Source organism: Emiliania huxleyi, assembly GCF_000372725.1.
Source record: "Emiliania huxleyi CCMP1516 chromosome Unknown EMIHUscaffold_134, whole genome shotgun sequence".
Classification (NCBI taxonomy): Eukaryota; Haptophyta; order Isochrysidales; family Noelaerhabdaceae; genus Emiliania; species Emiliania huxleyi.
In genome coordinates, this window is record NW_005201249.1 from 351,235 (window position 1) to 370,055 (window position 18,821).

Genomic DNA, 18,821 nt, shown 5'->3' on the forward strand with positions numbered 1-18,821 from the left:
GGGTGGAGCCATGCCCGAGGTGGGTGCCGGAGACACCATACCACACCACCGAAAAGTTGGAACCCACGCATCCCGCAGTGATATGCTGTCGGTCTGGGCTTGCGCAATCACGGGCTACTCGGCTGTGATGAGCACGCCGGGCTGCCGTGCCTGCGCGTGGATGAGTACGCCGGGCAGCCGTGCCTGCGCGCGGATGAGCACGCCGGGAGAGCGCGCCGACCTGGGCGAGGACGGGCTCGCCGGGGCACAGTGGTCCCGAGCCAAATGGGCAACGGAGAGAGAGACGACCGATGACGGGGCGTGCTACATTGTCGAGGACGAGGACGCCCCGGATCCGTCCAAGCAGTGGTTCTTCTGCTCCGACCCGGCAGAGGACGACAGCATGCAGTGCGAGCTCGTGCCGGAGTGGATGGGAACAGCGCCTGACGGAGGGTGAGGGAGCGCACAGTCGCCCAAGCCACGCACGCATTTTCACTCCCGCATTGTTTGCGTGCCCAGGCACGCGGTCTGGCTCTGCTCGAAGCCAAAGGTGACGAAGTAGCCCCGCAGTCTCCTCCCGGAGCGCGCAGGTTGCAGTCGCTTGCCCTTGGCAAGCCGAGCTCTGTCGCGGTCCTGCGAGATCGCGCCTTGGCGCCGGATGGCCCTGGGCGAGCGTGTACGTTGTCGGTGTGTGAGAGCGCGAGCGTACATCTCCCTTCCCATGAGTACCGCCACACATGTCTCCGTCCGCATGTTCGATGTTGAGAGCGTGCGCTGCGCGTCCCTCTGCCTCTCTCGCTCTGTCTCTGCGCGTAGGTACTCATGCACAACTCGCTGCGGTGCCTCTCTCAGAGGGATTCGCCGTACAAAAACGAATACAAATGGAAGCGAGCGCGCACACGGGTCACGGCGTCTCGGCGCTCCGCTGGCGGTGGCGCTGCCCGCTGCGCCACCACCGGTGCACAGCGGGCCAGCCGCGCGCGCCCAAGAGTTGAGGCCCAGAGCGTGCAGGTCGGTATTATGGGATTTTTGAGGTCAGGACTCACCGCGCGCGCGGACACGACTGCCCGGCGGCGGCGCGTTATCTAATATCAAACTCGTGTCAGTCATCCGGCTGCGGCGTCACGCTGCGGATCGCCATCGCGGTGGATCTGCTGCGCGCCCCAACAAGCGACTGGGGCAGCTGCGGCGGAGGCTCGTCGGGACGGGGAGGCAGAGGGGCGAGGCCGGGCAGGGGGGGAGAGGAGGGTGCCCTCAGATCCTCGGTGAGGGCGGCCACCAGCTGGCGCACGCCGTCCAGCGAGAAGTGAGACATCGAAGTGGAGCCGTCGGAGATGTCCACCGTGACGACAGGCGGGAGGGCGGAGGGCTCACTTCCTAGCGGGTCGATCTCCGACGCCGCCTGAGATGGCAAGCGCGCCACGCTGCAACTGAGCCACACTAGCTGTGTGTCTGTGCAACGGTACACGCCGACTCTCGGAGCGGCTAGCGGAGCGGCGCACACCCGTCTTAGCTCCTCCACTTGCTCGCCTCGCACAGAGAGCATCCGTCCCGACACTTCGATCTGGATGCTCGCCTGCTCGCGGAGGAGGCAGGCCTGTCAGGAGACACCACACGCAGCACGGGCCGGCCCGAGGAGGCATAATGCGCGCCGCGCGCGAGCGACGCCCGAGCGGCCGAAGCATCATATTGTCCACAGCAACCTCACTGGTGGCGTCTGCAAGACCGCCGCGGCCGCCTGCTTCCCAACTCGGGTCGTCGGACCTCAGGTCGCATGCCGTCCCGTCGTTGGACCTTTCCTTGGACAGCAGCGACCTGAGCCCCGCCGACACGGCGCAGAGCGCGCAGGCAAGCGCGGCCAACGCTCCCGCCGCGTAGGCCAAGATCTCTGCTTCTCGGGATTGAGCAGATTCTCTGGCCAACTGTAGCAGCCACGAAGGGGGCGGCGAGACGTTCTCATCCTCCCCCGGGGGCTCGAAGATCATCCTCGAACGAAGCCCTATGTCGCGCGATCCGAGTGGGGCGCGACGCTGTTCACAGCCTTGTTATGAGAAGAAAATACGTCGTATGCGCTATGCGCTGGTCTGTGAGAGGTTGAGGTGCGAGCCCTGGAGAGGCCCTGGGGATGGGGGGAGACTACCCGCGGGCCTAGAAGGCCCGCGCGCAGGGGGGTGGGTTCACACACACGCTCTCTGGTTTGCGTTTGGGCGTGTGTGTGTTTGTTGGTTTGGCGCGGGCCGATTTGGCGGCGGCGGGTTGATGTCGTGGCGTCTCTCCCCCATTTTGCTCGAGAAGAAAATTCAATAGCACTTCCCTCACATCACCGCGCAGCCTCTGCTCCCCTTCTCGTCTCTCACCGCGGCCGGCACGTCCGGCTTCACGCCGAGCTGCTGCAGCTGCGAACGCAGCACCTGCACGCGCGCGGGCAGTAGACGGGTCAGAGTGGAGCTCGTTATCTCCGCAGGGTGCCAACATTTGTGCCTTTGTCTCGGCGTTGGCCTGCTTGAGCGCGGCCAGATACTGGTCGTACTGCTCTTTGGCGTGCGCCTGCACCTGGTTGGCGTATGCCGCCAGCTCCGCCTGCGAGATCTGGCCGTCGCCGTCCAAGTCCGCGGCCGCAAAGACGTCGCCCGCTGCGCCGCCGCCTGCGCCGCCGCGGCCGCCTGCTGCTGCTGCGCCGCCGCCAGCGATCAGCGCGGGCGAGACGCCTCCCCGCCGGAGCAGCTCCTGCTCCTTGCGCACAAGGGCGGCGTACTTCTGCTCGAGGGTGTCGAGCTTGTCGAGTACGCGGCTCAGGCCAGTCGGGTTGCCGCACTGGACGCATTCGGCACCGCAGCGCGGCTTCACCTTCTCGAACTTGTGCTCGTAGTCGGTGTAGAGGGTGAGCGCGTACTTGTGTTGCACGCCCGGCCGGTCGGTGTAGGGGATGACGATGTATTTACTCCCCTCGTCCGGCTCCAGCTGGCCTAGCTCGAGCCACTGCCCGTCGCCCCGCCTCAGCTCCGCCGTCTGCAGCACCTGCGGCGGCGCGGGCCCGTCCAGCTTGATGTGGTCCCCCTCGCCTAAGCCATGCCGTGGACATGTCATGGACAGTCAGGACGCAAACGCTTCACGCCCCCCCTCTCGCCCTTGCAGACGACGAAGCCGACGGTGGGGTAGTCTGGCTCCGTCTGCAGCCCGGCAACGTCGCGCATGTCCGTCTTGACATCGTGCAGCTCAAGGAAGAGGAAGCAGCGCGTCTTGTGCGGCAGCGTGATTTGGAACTGGCAATTCTTGGACCACTCGTCGACCGATCCTGTGAGCGGCCCACCGGCGCAATCCTCGTCTCCGAGCTGATTGCCCGGGCCGCCCGTCGACCACGCGTCGAGCAGCGTCGTCCGCCGCCAGTCCTCCTCGGGCTTGACCTCGGAGAAGCCAAAGTCGGGGATCCCTACTCAGGGTGGCAGTTGTGTGAGGAGACGCTGCCCGCGCACGGACGCTGGAAAGTGGCCGGAGGATGCCGTCGTCGTCGCGGTCGTCGGACAGGAGCGTGAGCTTGAAGAGCGACTCGCGGCCCGGCTCGAAGAGGAAGGGCATCAGGATGTAGGGCGTCTCGGATGACTTCTCAAAGGTGTACTCGACGGTCACCTGAGCGGTGGGCGGGTCCGCATCGCCATCGATAGGAAATGCGGCGGGCGTCTCCTTTGGCTCTGGAATGGCACCTGCCGCGAGAAGCGCGGCTCCTTGCAAAAGACAAAATCGCCGCCGTCCTCCTCGTCGCCATCCTTGAGCACGAGCTTTCGCCGCTTGTGGTCCGTGGGGTCCTCGTTGCCGCGAAAGATGTAGAAGCCTGTGGACAGCATGTGTGGGCGTCGGACGCGTCCCGGCCCCGCAAGCCGCCGATGCATGAAAATGATGGGAGCCGATGGCATTCGAATAGTGCCGGCCGTGGCCCGCCGACTTGCGCGCATCGGGCTGCGTGAGCTTGATGACGAGCTTGGTCTTTGGGCGCGTGATGTTGAGGATCCACTGGTTGTTGTTGCGCCATGAGATGAAGTTGGTGCAGCCGCCCGCCTGCGGAATGTGGCATGAGACACGTCTTATCGACGCGAGTAGAGGCTTGGGGCGGAGCCGCTGCGGCCGAATATGGCGCTGAAGGCGGAGCCATAGGTGGTCGCGGGATGGCTCGGACCGTCTCATCCATCCAGCGCGACTTGACGGCGAAGCGCGTCCAGAGGTCGTCGAGCATGCGGCACATGTACACCTTGGTGAAGTGCTTGCAAAAGTCGGCATACTCGATCCAGAAGGTGCCGTCGCTCGACGACTTGGAGAAGTGCAGCATCTGGCGCAGCCGCGAGTTCCACGCCGCAGAGTCGTCGGACCACTTGCCGTTCCACTCGGTCGCCTCCCCCGACTCGTCGAGCGGGATGCGCAGCCGCATGAGCTTGTTGTCCTCAAAGTCGCCCCCCGTCACCATGCAGTAGGTGCGGTTGACGAGGATCCCCTTCTTCTCGGTCTGCGGCCGCGGCTCGCCCTTGGTGGAGCAAGTGCAGCCCACCACGTGTTCCGTCTTCATCTTCTCCATCACCTCGTCCCACAGTCGCTCCGGGACCTCGCCCTTCGGGATCCACTGCTTTACGCCGCCTCGGTCCGCCTCATCCCGCGTGAGGTCGAACTTGTACCCAATGCCGCCCGTCAAGTCCTCGAGGCCCTGCGTCACCTATGGACGTGTGTGTCGTGGACGCGTGTCTGGACACGTGTCCCTCCCTGTCAACTCCTCGAGGCCCCGCTTCACCGTGCCGCCCTGCATCGCCTCGTAGCTGCCCGAGTACTTTGCAAACACCTTCTCCATGATCATCACCCAATACACTGACGGGTCCACGTTGCGTGCGAAGGCCGGCTTGCCGTCGGCCGTGCACGGGATGCGGTCGTCCACCAGAATCACCTGATAGCCGATGCGAGAGCCGTGACGCGACTACTAGACGCGTGGCGCGCGACTGCTTGGGGACCGCCTGCCAGTCGTCGTCAGAAAGTGGGTCGTCACGGTAAATCTTACAAACAAAGAAGCCCTTGTCCGCGTGCAGCTCCGACTCTCCAAAGAAGAAGCGGTCGAGCTGTTCGCGGTTGCCTATTGTTGACTCAGCGGCAGGTGACGATCCGATCTCTAGATAGCAGCGGCTGGATGATTGCGGTCGCCAGAGACGATGTTGATCGCGGAGAGAAGCCAGCGATTGTCGATGCCCGGGCCCTGGATCACATTCTCCACCTCCCAGTCGTTCTTGAAGAGCTTGGGCGTGTCGGTCCACTCGCGAGGCCGCCGCCACTGCGTCACGACAGGCATGCCAGCCACCGGCTTGCCCTGGTTGTACACGGCGGGCTGGTCTTCGCCCGCGGCGCTCCCCGGCGCCTTCGGGAAGTCCGGGTCCACAAAGAGCCCACCGTTGGCCGCCGCATTAGCCTCGGCGAAGGCGACAAGCTCCTTGTGCTTCTTCTTGACGTTGTCCGAGAGCGGCTGCCCCTCGATCGTCATCATCGGCACGTTCTCTTTCCACTTGTCAAGCCGCTGCGCCTCCTCGAGCTCCATACGCTGCGCGTGGCCAAGCTTGCCGTCATCGCCGAGCTCCTCGCGCGTCTTTGAAATGTCATGCTTCGCGGCGGGCGGCTCGATCGCGCTCCTGGTGCCGGCTCCTGGGCCAGCGATGCCCTGCGGCCGAGCGCGGTCGCCAAGATCGACGCCTCCTGTCGAGACGGAGCCACCTACTCGCGAGCTGAACCGTAACGCACTGCTCTTCATCACGCTGCCTGCGGAAACCAGGGCGCCGTTGAGCTGCTTGACGGTGATGGACGCGTCGGTGCTGTAGAGGGCGACAACGAAGGCGGCCTCCTGGCCCGGGGCAAAGGTGGAGGCGAGCAGCGTGTATGCGCCCGCCGCGGGCAGCGCGACCTCTGCCGACACCTCCTGCGTCCCAATCTCGAACTGCGATGCGCCGACCTGCTTCTGCCCGAGCTCCTCGTAAGGCCCCGAAACAAGGCCGCCGCCCGAGCCGAAGACGAGGAGGCCAATCGCGGGGGCGAGCGAGCTCGTCTGCTCCTGTGGGCAGGAGGGTTGAGGGGCGGGTGAAGGAGGGAAAATGGCCCACGTGGGGTGCTGTGCGAGGGGGAGAGGAGCAGCCGCCCGGTTCGCGCGCCTGGAGCGCCTTGGCGTCGGCGTCGCGCTGCTCAGCAGCTGCCTTTTGCGCCTCGGCCGCCAGCTGCACATGTGCCTCCTGGAGCCTCACCGCCTCAGCCGGTGCCACCTATTGACGTTGTCGTTCCAGGTAAGTTTGTGCAAACTGGCGTAGTCTGGGCAGGAGGGTTTCCAGGCGTCGCCTTGAGCGATAGGACTGCGACCAATGTGGTCGGCGCCGACACGCGAACCTCAAACTGCGGGTTCTGCGCCCACGTCTCGGGGTTGTTTGGGCATCCACCCGCAGTGCCCGCCTGGACCGACCACGCGCCAGACAAGCCTCGCTCGTGCCAGTCGCCCGAGGCGGGGAGCTGAGGGAGGCAAGGGGTGAAACTGGTGGGGAAGGGATCGGGTGAGGAGGTGATGGTAGCGATGGCGGTCAATGAGATCGGGGCGGCGAGTCTAGACATCGGTATTGTCTCGCACCGGCTCGAGGATGCAACCGGCTGGCGAGGCGGCGCTCAGGTGGAAAGGCATCTGCACGGCGGGCTCGTACGTGCATGGTACAGCGATGTACTCGACACCCGGCTCGAGCTCGGCCTCGAAGCAGACCTGTGGATGTGGCATGGACAGGTCAAAGACCTGGCCCCGGCTCGAATATGGTGAAAGGCCAACCTGCCGCGACTTGCCGAACCGGGAGCAGCCGAGCAGCTCCTCTTCGCGGAGGTACCGCTTGCGCCGCGCCGCTCCCTCGCCGCTGGAGGCCTTGAGGAGGTAAAGCCCGATGGCGTGCGGGTATGAGTCCGAGTCGAGGTTGCCGTCCAGCTCTGCGTCGGGCTGGGCGAGCGCGAGCAGCGCCGACGTCTTAGAGGCCACAGTGAGACGGTACTGTGGGTTGCAGCGCCAACGCGTGCCAGGTGCGCGTGAGACGCACCCTCCCGCGCTGGCCTGCGTCCACTCGCCGGCAAGTGTGGCGCGCGAGGTGTCCTCGTACATCCGGCACACGTAAACCTTGGTGAAGCCGGCGATAAAGTCGCCAAACGTCATCCAAAAGGTGCCGTCCTCCGGCGCACCCCCGAGGGCGGCGGCGGGCCCCTGCTGCGCAGCCCACTCGCTCGACCCGCTGCTCCACGCGCCACTCCACTGACAGAGGGGCACAACCCGGCCGTCTGCTCCGGGCTTGCCGTAGCAGACGCGCATCCGCACCATCTGCAGCCCCTCTGCCTCGCGCATCTCCACGACAGGGTGGACGAGGGGGCGGTACCTACACGCAGAGAGTCCACCACCGTGAAGAGACGACAGCCTCTTCCGCCGGAGGCTGGACGAAGGGTGTGTAACTGGTCGTCGGGCAGCGCTGCCACCTCCCCGTCGGCAGCGTGCTTCTTCTTGAAGGTTGCGCCGAGCAGATGGCCGGCTGAGAGCAGCCCAGAGAGGCGGGTCCACATCACTCCGGAGGTGACGTCCGCTGACGGTGTGACCTGCTGCTGCTTCTCGCCGAGAAAGGGACCGTCGCGGAGGTAGATCTTGTCTGAGTAGCCGCCGGTGAGGTCCTCAAGCGAGGCGCCCACCCGCCCGCCCGACATGGCCTCGTAGCAGCCGTACATCTTCGCGAGGCCTGCATACTCAGCGGGGTTGTGGACACGTTATGAACGCGCGTCCTGATTGGCACGGTGCAACCATATGTGTGCGGTGGGGGCTCACCTTTGAGTATGATTGCGACCGGCCCCTCGCGCGGCTCGCCCTCCGAGGAGTAGGCGAGCTGGCGCTTGCCGTGGCACGGGAGGAGATCGTCCACGACCACCGTTTGCCACCGCCCGTCCTTGAAGAAACGCAGCCCGTGCATCCCCGCGCCCTCCTGCGACCAAGCGAGCACGCGGCCGAGCAGCCCCGGCCGCGAGCGAACCATTGCAATAGCGCCGAGGATATGCCGATCCTCGAGGCCGTCGCGCGGGATGATCAGCGTGCCCGGCTTGCCATACGTCCCACCCAGGTCGCCGCCACCCGAGAGCGCGTGCAGGCGGGCCCACGCGTCAATCTTTTTTGAGCGCGCGGCAGGTGCGCCGGAGATGTAGAGCGTCTTCGAGTCTTTACCGGCGCAGTTGAAGGAGCCGTCCTCGTACACGGTCTTACCTCGGCCCTGCTGCTCTGCCAGCTCGGCAAGCGCAGACTTGATGGCGGGGTCGTCGCCAATGGATGCCGCCGCGCCGCTGCTGGCTTGCGCCGAGGGAGCCGCGGCTGGCTGTTTTGGTAGCGGCGTAGCCGACCGAGGGTGAGGCTCTAGCGTGAAGTCGCCGCCCTCGTGGCCGACGCCCAGGGTGAAATCTCCCTCCTGAGGCGCATCAGATACCGGGCTGCAAGAGCGCGTGGGTGGGAGCAGCGCAGTGCTCTGCTTACCTGCCCGGGCTCAAAGGTCGATGCCAGGATCACGTAGCACTCACCCTCTCCGAGCGGTGGGCAAGCAAAGGTGACCCGCTGCGCGGCGGAGGCCTTGTACTTTGACTTTGTGACGATCATAGAGCTGCTCATCGTCGGCCCGACTGGCACCCCCAGCTTCCCCTTGAGCACCACAAGGCCGATCGGCAGCAGCGCCTGCCCAGATGGCAGCGGCAGGGCGGTCGAGTGGTGCTCGGCGTGGCACGCGCGTGGCCACTTCGAGATACGAGTGCCCAGTTATCTCGCATCTATCGCGCGGGCGTCCGGCGCTTGCTTCTGCGACAGCTCGACGATGCAATCGCCGGCAGTAGAGGGGGCGAGGGTAAACTGCGGGTTGGCCGGCCATGTCGGGTGCTTTGGACACCCGCCCGTCAGCTCTGGGCCGCGCCAGCTGCCATCCACACTCTTCTCCGCCATGCGCCAACCGTCAGAAGTGTTGGTTGTAACTGAATTCACGACGTGCGTCCCTTCGCGAGCAGCCGCGCATCATGAATCGATGGGTCGCCTCCAGAGACCCGGCAGGGGTGATGGCGCCTGCGCCGTTGGTTGTGCTTGCAGCGGCCGCTTCGTCGGCGAGTCGCTCAGGGTGCAAACGCAGAGGGGCAGAGGAGGGCCTATGGGCCGGCGCTTGCGTGCCGCTAAATTATGACCTCAGTGGCCCGTACGCCTTCAACAGCGAAGATCCCAAGCGGTGCTGCTGCCCTGGCATCCCCCGGATTGAGAGGCGTCCAGTCACGGGCCCAATGATGCACGCCGACTACCCAAATGTGAAGGTTTGCCGCGATCCATCATTACACGCGCAGCCTCGCAGGACGCCCGCCTCCTCCACCTCCTCACCTGATCCACCGGGCGCGGCTCCGACCGCAGAGGGCTGGTTTCTGCTCGGACAGGGCGCTGCGCTTAAGAAGACAGCGCTGCCGCCCGCATCTGCACGGTCAACGGTCGCCATCGCGGTGCCGCTCCACCCACCGGCGTTTGCCTGGGGATGCGGGCTCCTCCACTCGGCAGCGACTCACGGCCGCCGCTACCTGGTCGTGCCTATCTTTTCGAGCAGGCTCGAGATGATGCGCTGGGAACGACGCCACGCCTTCCATCGCGCGACCGCCCTCCTTCTCTCCATCCCGGCAAGGGCGGTGAAAAATCTGGCGGCGGCCATGAAGCTGGCCGCCGTGCACCGCATCTTTGCGGATGCGGCATTCGTCACGCACGTTCTTGCCGTCGACGCAGACTCTGCGGTGACTGGCTCTGCCCTCGAGCCTGCCATTGCCGCATGGGAGAGGCGCGGGACAGTCGCAATCTGGCGGCAGTGCCCGGCCGGCACCACAGGCGGCGGGAGCAGGGCCGAAGCGCAGCCGGACCCAGGATCGAAGCTCGGCAAGGGTGGCGGCTGCAACGCGTTGGAGGCCCAGGTCACTCACGCCTCCTGCGCCGCCGTCGGTCTCGCGGTGCACTGGAGCACGCCGATCGACCTTGAACTCGCAAACGTGCAAAAGTGTGGCGATATATTCTACCATAGGCGCATGCTGGGTCCGCCCACCTCACTGACGCGCCCGTGTACGCCCGGCGGCACTTCCTGTCCTTTTGGGCGCGGCTGAGATGGGGGAAGGTTCGCGGGCGGGCGGACGTCAACCTTGCCTATCTCTGCTACCTGCACCACGAGGCGAACTGGACGCTCGCGCCAATAGCGGTCAACCCAGAAACACACGCGGGTTGCGGGCACCCGCTGGTGCACACGGTCTGGTCACGGCCAGCGTGCCGGCGCATTTCGCTTCGCTTCGGCCTCGACCAACGCCGCATCCACTCCGGGGCAAACGGGAGCGATCTGCGCGCCCACTCAGAGCCGGCAGCCCCGCCACAATGCTTTGCGCAAGTCCAGGCACCGAGCTATCTCAAGCTGCAGGACATCAGGTAGTAGTAGTAGAAGTATTTGTAGTAGGGACCCTAACGAGGGAGAGAAAGAACTAAAATACAACCAATCCTGTCAGGAAAGAGAAAGCGGACACAAAACAAGAAAACATGACAAAGCGGTCCCACGATTGCGGATGTGGGGACTACATGATAACTGAGAGACTATGGAGAGTTCACGTCATGACGGTTAGCCGCTGTCATGACGGTTAGCCGCTGTCATGACAGCTGCCAGCTGTCATACAGCAAACGACAGCGACAGTGACACCTACCTGTCACCAGCTGTCACCAGCTGTCACCAGCTGTCACCAGCTGTCACCAGCTGTCGTTGCTGCTGTCGTTGCTGCTGTCGTTGCTGCTGTCGTAACCATCCCCGACGGTCCAACTGTCACTGCTGCTGTAATTGCGCAGCTGTCATTCCTGCTGTCATTGCTGCTGTCATCGCTGTCGTTGCTGCTGCTGTGCTGTCATTGCTGCTGTCATTGCTGCTGTCATTGCTGCTGTCATTGCTGCTGTCATTGCTGCTGTCATGAGCACCCCCGCAGGACAGTGTGTGGTGCCACTAGCGAGAGAGACAGGACACTCAAGATATAGATGCATGCGCGCGAGACCGCTCACTCGCACGCCCGACGCCACATGAGAAACCCTCTCAACAGTAGCCACGCACGCTCAGCAGCAGCGGGCGTGAGTCGGAGAATCTGCAAAACCCTTGCCCTCCTTCCTCCAGCATGTGCCGTGATGGGCTCCAGCGCTGGTTCATCTGCCGCTCAAAAATCTCACGCGAGCGAACGGTGTCAATCCTCAGCCGCGAGGATTGGGACCTTGAAATCACGATCACAAGCAAACGCGCAGAGCATTGAGCAACACACCTCGGGTTGAACCTCTCAAGGTGCATGCTGTCACCGGCAGTCTGCATGTGGATCGTAGACGATGACTATGGCTGGAATAAGCTCAAGTTCGTTCACGAGGGCTATGGCTGCCTCACGGCTGTGCCTGTGGCGCTGCCTCGCTGTCGCTGTCGCTGTCGCTGTCGCTGTCGCTGTCGCTGTCGCTGTCGCTGTCACTCGCGGGGCCCCGCGCTGACATTGTCACCGCCTGTCGTTGGCATTCACTGGCTTCACTGTCACTGTCACTATGGCTGTCACTGTTCCTGGTGCCTTTCACTCCTCCTTGGCAGCTGGCTGTCACCAGCTGTCACCAGCTGTCACCAGCTGTCACCAGCTGTCGTTGCTGCCGTCGTTGCTGCTGTCGTTTCGCAGCCGCTGTCATGACATATTGACCACGTCATGACGGTTAACAGCCGTTTTAACCGTCATGACGTGAACTCTCCATAGTCTCTGAATGTTTGGGCCCTCGCGGAAAGAAAACCGTCGTTTTTTTGCGAACAAGCGCGCCCGCCGCATCGGCTCGGCCCGGTCTGTGGCACGCGATCTCACTCCCTGGCCCGCTAGTGCCCCGAGAAGCAATGGGCGGCAATGAGCTCGAGGAGGGCGCTGGTCTCCAGCTCGACTGGACAAAGCTCGACAAGGTCGCCAGCAAGCACTGTGACGTGGTGCCGGTCGTCGTGCAGGACTCGCGCTCCGGCGCCGTGCTCATCTGCGCGTATGCAAACGAGGCTGCGCTCGAGGCCACCTTCAAGCAGCGCGTGGCCTGCCTCTGGTCAACCTCGCGCAACGAGCTGTGGGTCAAGGGTGCCACGTCTGGCGACACTCTCGACCTCGACGATGTCTTCATCAACTGCGAGCAGAACTCGCTCGTCTACAAGGTGACGCCGCGTCGCAAGGGCGCGTGCCATACCAAGGACCAGTACGGCAACACCCGTGTCAGCTGCTACTACCGCCGCGTGGCGCCGACGGCCAGCGGCTCTCTCCAGCTGAGCCACGCCGAGCCCGTATGCCCCGAATGCCCCGTGCCGCCTGCGCCAGAAACAGTCAACCGCGCCGCCCTGCTTATTGCCTTTGCGGCCGGCAGCGTGAGCGCCGCGCTGCTGACTGCTGCGGTGCTCCGGCGACGAAGGTAACCGTCGCCGCGCCGTCGGTGCTGTGTGCTGCTGGATGCGTTGACTTTCCCGCGCGGTCCGCAGGTGAACCGCACCGCACACGGGGCGTGCACACAGTGAGATAGGTCACATGCGCATGCACGTACATGTGTTCGCGGCTCTTGCATGGGGAGTATGCGGGGCATGGCAAAAGTATATATGAATAACAACACCGCCGACACATTCTCTCCGCGCCGTGAGCGCTCTGTGAGGAGGCGCACTACCAGGAGCTCGTCCTATCGCGACAGGCAGAGCGTCGGCGCCGCACAACGCGAGGTAGATGCCCCATCCCGCGGACCTGCCCGTCCACGCCGCCCTGTCCCCAGCCTGCGATCAACGGTGCCCGTTATTGGCATCTATCAGCCCGTCCACGCCGCCGTAGTAGGAGAACACGAATGCGAGGAGCGCGAAAATGGTGATCAGCAGCGAGCCAGCGATCACGCGCCCAATCGTGCCGTCCGTCGGGTCCTCCTCCGAGTAAACGTAAGCCTCGAGCTTGGCCTGCCGGATCTGCGCGGACTTTGTGTTGCCAAACTTCTCGGTGCCACCGACGCCAACGCGCCGGGCGTCGCCCTTCCTGCCGCCGCCGCCGATTTTCCCGAATCGCCCGCCCGAGCCACCCTGCGACAGGCGCCGATCATCTCCGTCTTCGATGCGCGAGCGCCTTCCGACCCGTCCGTCGGACCAGAGCTGCAGGACAGGCTGAGGCGAGCGGCGCGGCGAGACGACGAGGGCGGAGCGCGGCGAACTGGGCACGAGCGCGAGCGTCACGGCGCCGCAGCAGAAGAAGAGGTAGGTGATTGCGCGCATCGATTTCGCAACAGAAGCGTGCGACGCCAACGAAAGAATTCGCGCGACCCGGTTTTAGGTATGTTGTTGGCAATTCAAGACACAGAGCTCACACAGGATCACAGCGGGAGGAAAGCGGCGAGTCGCAATTCCAGGGGTCGTTGTGGCGGGCCACCCTGTCCAGAGAGGCATGGATACCAATCTGGGGTCTCTCGACCGAGTCTATGAAGGTTTGATCTCGATTGATCTCACTGAAAAGTCCTCCTCCTCCGGGAAAGTTAAATCGCCTAAAAGATAAATAAAAAGAATTCGCGGTATGACACCTCGTGTCGCGTGGCGGGAGGCTGCTCGGTGTGCGACCCCCTTCTGGCCAACCCACCACCATCGACTCGACCCCCCCACTCTAGCGCCCCCGCCGCGGCGAGCGTCCCGATGACGAGTCACAGCAGACGGGCGGACTGACTCGCGATGAGAAAACTGCAACGTGTACACTTGGCCGAGGGACGCCAGCCCACCGAACCCGCGCACCCGCCAGACCCACCCTCCGTGTTACCCGCTGAGCCTCGTCCGTGGCTCAAACCGGGCGTCAAACTGGGTGGACAGTGCGCGAGGCGCATATGTCTGGCGGCGGAGGCTGCCTCAGCGCGCCCCGCCGTCTTGAGCAACTCGGACATCCCTCTCTCTCACTGCCGAGATAAGAACATGCGACGTCCGCGTTCGAACCCGTCCCTCCGAGTGCGGCGCCGCGCGCCGCCGCTCCGCGAGTGACTCCGCCGCTGAGCCAAGCCGCCCCGACCTTGACAGGAGCGGCGGGATGACTCGCGGGAGGCTGTGAGTGGCCGTGAGAGGCCGTGGCACGTGGCCGGCGGAGGACGACGTCGACGGCGGAGAGCTAAGGCTTCGCGACGAGTACGAGGCTGAAGCGCAGAGTCTCGCAAGCCAAACGGCGGAGGCGACACTGCAAGGTGACCGGCCCGCGCCCTCCGTGCCCTCCTCCCTGCCCGCCCCCTCCGCTCCTCCCCGCCCGACCCACGAGCGCCGATGACGACCCAACTCTTACCTACATTGCCCGACGGGCTCTCCGCCCTCTGAGAGACATTTCAATCTCACGAATCCCGAGGCGCTCTCGGCCGAACCTTCTTGCCCGCACGGCCCCCTCCCCCAGCCCCACGCGCAAGGATGCTACTCAAACTTTCGTTCTACCGCACGCGGAGCCCTCCGTGGCCCGGTGGGGAAACTGATAGCTCTGGCTGACGCGCCTCTCACTCACTCACTCACTCGCCCTGCCGCCGCATATCACGACGCGTCGGACATCCCCCCTCCCCCACCCCCCCAGGTCCTGCGTTCGTTAACCTCGTCGCCGCCGAAAGGGTGGCATCACCTTTGTTTCCAGTCTCCTACTCGGAACTCTCGCTAGCCACGTCTAGCCTACTCGTGGAGAGGTGGAGTGTGTGGCGGGGAGGGGGACTGCCCGGACTGGTCGGGTCTCACGCGTGTGTGTTCCCTGTTCCTCATCTCGTGTGCGCACACCTTGTGACGGTGCCCTGGCAAAATCGTTCGGCCCGGAGGGCGGGGGCGGGGGGTCAGGTAGGGCTGGCGTGGGGGGCCTCAGGTAAAGGTAAACCTGTCTCAGACCGCCGGAGGTAGAGGTAAACGGAGCCCAGGTGAGGGCAGGTAAACGTACGCCCGTGAACGTGCCCGCCGAGGGCTCGAGGTGGTGGTAACGAGGGAGACGCACAAGGCTGCGAGAGCGCTTCGCCTGCGGCGCGCCTGCCCGGCCATGGACCAGGCTTCACCGCCGCTTGCCGACGGCTGGATTGAGGCGACGGCGCCGGACGGCAGCGCCTACTTCATTAACACGAGCACGCAGGAGACGCGCTGGCAGCGGCCCGAACCAGCGCCGCCGCCGCCTCCGCCACCGCCGCTCCCGCCGCCGCCGCGTCTCCCAAGCAGCTGGCAGGCGCTCAAGGCCCCTGATGGCCGCACTTACTACGGCAATTCCATCACCGGCGAGATCTGCTGGGAACCACCTCAGCCTCAGCTGCAGCCGCCGCCGCCGCCGCCGCCGCTTCCACCGCCGCCGCCGCCGCTTCCACCGCCACCGCAGCCGCCAGGTGCCGCCGCCGCAGGCACCGCCGCCACCACCGCTGCGCCACCCGCCGCCACCACCACGACCATCACGGTCTTTTTGGTGGACAAGAGTCGGTGCTCCGAGGGCTTCTCAAAAGCCGACTTCCACGGCAGGCCGGGCCAGTCGGACCCGCTGCCCCTGGGGAATGACAGCTTCTTCCAGCCCAAGCTGATCCGCGTGGCCGTCGACGGCTTGGTGCGGCCGACCCGCGCATCGTTTGAGTCCTCGATCGCGTCCGGGCTGAGGCTGGGCAATACGGTCATGCTGCGGTACAGCTTGGTGCTGTCCGGCGCGCAGGTCATCACGCCGATCGCGGATGACGACGCGATCGTCACGTACCTCGAGCAGCCGCTTTTGGAGGCCAGAGACTGTACGATGACCGCCAGCACGGATGTGTTGAGCTTGCTGGCAATTTCTGGCGCGGAGCCATCGCTAATTTTTGCTTCGAGCTCCTCGTAGGTGATTGGGCCCAAGGCACTCCCAACCAGCTGCAGCCGCGCAGTGTCAACCTCGAGGTTGGGCGCACATGCACCCGCGTCGGACGGGGCCGTCACAAGGAAAACCTTTGAGACGTCCGTCTCGATGCAGAGAGCGCCGGTGGCGTCGAGGGCGAGCTGTGCACGGAGAACATCGGGCAGGGAGGTGCCGTAATCAACTCGCTCCATCGACTGCTTCACTGTGTCGTAAGAGAATCCAGCGAGGTTGGTCACCTCGTGAAAGCTGGCGGGGTTGACGTAGCACGAGCTCCAATCGCTGCCCTGACCGTGCATGCCCGGGCCAATCAGCAGATGATTGATTGCACGACCGCCGCGCATCATGAGCTGCCGTTGCCAGGCCAGCAGCGTGGGCAGCTCATCACTCGTTGGCGAGCGGCCGATGGTGGGCCAGGTACCAATTTTGTCGAATTTATTTCAAAATCTGCAGGCGCGGAGCGCCTGCGAAAATTTTGAAGAAATTTGCAGTCGGGCCTGATTTTCATCAAGATCTTTCAAATTTGCGGTGTGGAGTTGGGGGGTGTGGGTTAGGTTAGGGTTATTAGGGTTAGAGGGTTAGGGTTAGGGTTATAGGGTTAGGGTTAGGGTCAGGGTTAGTCTTGTTGTGTCTGTATATGCCAGCGTTGCAGGGTTCTGCGCTGGGATCTGGCCGCACAGCGCCGACGACTAAGACTCAGCCCCACACGCTGACCTACGGCTTTAGGGTTGGGGTTTAGGGTTAGGGTTAGGGTTAGGGTTAGTCTTCTTGCTTGTGTTTGTATGCCAGCGTTGCAGAGTTCTGCGCTGGGATCTGGCCCCAGCGCCGACGAGTAAGACTCAGCACCGCTCGCTGACCCCACCAAATGCCGCCTCAGGGCGCCAGGCCGCCAGCCACTTCTTACACGCGGCCGGCGCCCTCTCGCGGCAAAAGGGTCGAGCGAGCGGGCAGAGTCGCGATGTCTGCGCACCCGCGTGCCGATGGGCGACACACGCAACCGAGAGAGGCCCTGTCGCGCCGCCAGTAGCGTTCTCCGCACTCCCCACGCCACCAATTGCCGCCTCAGGGCGCCAGCCACCTCTTGCACGCGGCCGGCGCCCTCTCGCGGCAAAAGGGTCGAGCGAGCGGGCAGAGTCGCGCGATGTCTGCGCACCCGCGTGCCGATGGGCGGCACACGCAATCGAGAGAGGCCCTGTCACGCCGCCAGTAGCGTTCCGCACTCCCCACGCCACCAATTGCCGCCTCAGGGCGCCAGCCACCTCTTGCACGCGGCCGGCGCCCTCTCGCGGCAAAAGGGTCGAGCGAGCGGGCAGAGTCGCGATGTCCCTGCGCACCCGCGTGTTCGCCGCCTATATGCTCTATCCTGTGCCAAGACGGACACATTTTGACAATCAAAATCTACCTCAAAATTTGCGGCCGCCCCTCGAAATTTGCTGATCAAAATTTGCGGTGGCCCGGATCGAAACCTGTACTTTGGCCAACCTATAAAAAGGGGGTCCCCCCGCGGGTATTTCGTGTGGGCCGAGATTTATCCGATTTTTGTCAGATTTTGCCTCAGAAGTCGTGGTAAACCTTACCACCGTTTGATTGTTTTGGCCGTAGAGTGTTTGATGGTTCTGGGGGGCTATACCAGTGGAAATGCCAAGCGGCTGCGCCCCCTGCCCGCCCCGCGCCTTAGTGGTTAGTCCCGCTTGGGACGGGCCGCCGCCGCCGGCCCGGCTGCGGCCACGGCCGGCTGCGGCTGCGTCAGAGCGCGCGAGAGGTCGGTGACTGGCAGCGCGAGGCAGAGGGCGAACTGGACTGTCGGCATCAGACCTATCGCCGCCGAAGGAGCCGTGAGCATGAGCCCCGGCGGGGAGTGGTGGGCGGCATCTGTGCCGTTGAGTGCGAAGAATGCGCCGAGCATGGCGATCCCGAAGAGGAGGAGCACGTGCGGCCGCCGCAGCACGAGCGAGAGCACGCAACCAAACACGACGCACCACGAGCCCGCCGCGAGCAGCTCCTGGTGATCAAACGACTTGTACGCGGAGGTGCGAGCCGTCGCCAGCTCGAGCGAGCGCTCCCAGAGGTCGGCCGTGTCGAGCGGCGGCCCGTCGGCCACCACCGGAGCGGAGGAGAGCGCCGCGCGGAGCAGGTTGCCTGGGAAGAGCACCGCCCGCAGCGCCGTCTTGGCGCTGTCGCCGAGCGGCTGGTCCTGGTTCTCGCGCAGCGTGGTGGCGATCACCTGCAGCGGCGAGATGGCGCCGCCCGAGGGGGCGAACGCAAGCGGGCTCTGCGTGAGGATAAAGAGGAGCGGCAGGAGGAGGGTGAAGAGACCCATCACACAGTTTGGGCCCGCGCCCGAGCCTGGAGGAGCCCGAAAGAATTTAAAGGCGGGCCTCACAGCAGACAGGCCCGAAAAGATCCCTTGGGGAGTCTGTTTTCTTTCTTTCTTTTAGGCCCGAAAAGAATTCCCGCGGGGCATGCCGGAGTGCAGTGCATCCTTTACTCACTCACAGGCCAGGGCCCACGCGAATACAGTAACGCGTCTAACGGGGCGCCGCCCTCTCAGCGGCGCAGCGCTGGCCGCTGCGCCGTGCGCGAGAGCCGTCGCGGTGGCGCGGAGACGAGAGCTCACGAGACGAGAGACGCGGACTAGACGAGCGACGGACGCCTCGACGGCGGGGGCGGCGAGGCACGCGGCGGCGCGACGGCAGGAGCGCGGCGCGCGGAGAGACGAGGCGAGAGCGGTGCGCAGTGCCCCGGAAGGGCCGACGAGAGTCCGCCGAGGCTGGGCCGAGATCGGAGATCGCCGGCCCCTAGGGGGGGGGGAGCAGCGCACGGGGGTGCCGGGAGGGGGAGAGGCAGCATGCGGGGAGTGGGGAGAAGCGAGAGACCTTCGGCGCGGGGGGGGGCGAGAGCGCGCGAAGGTGCGAGCGAGTGCGACGCAG

The 18,821-nt window shown here is 64.8% G+C and overlaps 7 protein-coding genes across 7 annotated transcripts in view; 3 read left to right on the plus strand and 4 right to left on the minus strand.

Moving 5' to 3' along the window:
- Window positions 1–69: 69 nt before the first annotated feature.
- EMIHUDRAFT_423347 (hypothetical protein) lies at window positions 70–866 on the plus strand. The gene is made up of 2 exons (XM_005788577.1): window positions 70–432; window positions 499–866. The coding sequence occupies exons 1-2, from the start codon at window positions 83–85 to the stop codon at window positions 539–541; spliced, it is 393 nt and encodes a 130-aa protein (XP_005788634.1). The 5' UTR covers window positions 70–82; the 3' UTR covers window positions 542–866.
- A 1,490-nt stretch (window positions 867–2,356) lies between these two features.
- EMIHUDRAFT_226821 (hypothetical protein) lies at window positions 2,357–8,974 on the minus strand (the record flags this gene model as incomplete). Its single annotated transcript, XM_005788578.1, has 19 exons — window positions 2,357–2,375; window positions 2,453–2,559; window positions 2,722–2,997; window positions 3,117–3,409; window positions 3,453–3,606; window positions 3,681–3,808; window positions 3,837–4,032; window positions 4,151–4,678; window positions 4,754–4,903; window positions 4,968–5,096; window positions 5,162–6,049; window positions 6,099–6,224; window positions 6,376–6,495; window positions 6,611–6,736; window positions 6,800–7,388; window positions 7,463–7,739; window positions 7,826–8,453; window positions 8,519–8,713; window positions 8,849–8,974. The coding sequence occupies 19 exons, from the start codon at window positions 8,972–8,974 to the stop codon at window positions 2,357–2,359; spliced, it is 5,055 nt and encodes a 1,684-aa protein (XP_005788635.1).
- A 326-nt stretch (window positions 8,975–9,300) lies between these two features.
- EMIHUDRAFT_226822 (hypothetical protein) lies at window positions 9,301–10,469 on the plus strand (the record flags this gene model as incomplete). Its single annotated transcript, XM_005788579.1, has 3 exons — window positions 9,301–9,330; window positions 9,427–10,002; window positions 10,074–10,469. 3 exons carry the CDS (start codon window positions 9,301–9,303, stop codon window positions 10,467–10,469), a joined length of 1,002 nt encoding a protein of 333 aa, XP_005788636.1.
- Window positions 10,470–11,981: 1,512 nt separating this feature from the next.
- Window positions 11,982–12,338, plus strand: EMIHUDRAFT_57192 (hypothetical protein; the record flags this gene model as incomplete). The annotated part of the gene is made up of 1 exon (XM_005788580.1): window positions 11,982–12,338. A coding segment is annotated over one exon (357 nt), but the record flags the coding sequence as incomplete, so codon positions are not given.
- Window positions 12,339–14,686: 2,348 nt separating this feature from the next.
- On the minus strand, window positions 14,687–16,238 carry EMIHUDRAFT_226826 (hypothetical protein; the record flags this gene model as incomplete). The annotated part of the gene is made up of 3 exons (XM_005788581.1): window positions 14,687–14,717; window positions 15,028–15,134; window positions 15,465–16,238. The coding sequence occupies 3 exons, from the start codon at window positions 16,236–16,238 to the stop codon at window positions 14,687–14,689; spliced, it is 912 nt and encodes a 303-aa protein (XP_005788638.1).
- Window positions 16,239–17,572: 1,334 nt separating this feature from the next.
- Window positions 17,573–18,211, minus strand: EMIHUDRAFT_110445 (hypothetical protein; the record flags this gene model as incomplete). The annotated part of the gene is made up of 1 exon (XM_005788582.1): window positions 17,573–18,211. One exon carries the CDS (start codon window positions 18,209–18,211, stop codon window positions 17,573–17,575), a length of 639 nt encoding a protein of 212 aa, XP_005788639.1.
- A 116-nt stretch (window positions 18,212–18,327) lies between these two features.
- EMIHUDRAFT_362686 (hypothetical protein) overlaps window positions 18,328–18,821 on the minus strand; it is a 2,281-nt gene continuing 1,787 nt past the window's right edge. The window contains exon 4 of the mRNA XM_005788583.1: window positions 18,328–18,534. Coding sequence (XP_005788640.1) covers window positions 18,420–18,534 — 115 coding nt within the window. The 3' untranslated portion in view covers window positions 18,328–18,419. The remainder of the gene's footprint in view (window positions 18,535–18,821) is intronic.

What these genes read in the sequence shown, in the direction of transcription:
- EMIHUDRAFT_423347 (XM_005788577.1), top strand. Translation starts at nt 83, where the DNA reads ATGCTGTCGGTCTGGGCTTGCGCAATCACGGGCTACTCGGCTGTGATG. An exon ending in GGAACAGCGCCTGACGGAGG is followed by an intron (nt 433 to 498) that starts GTGAGGGAGCGC and finishes TTGCGTGCCCAG; the next exon opens with GCACGCGGTCTGGCTCTGCT.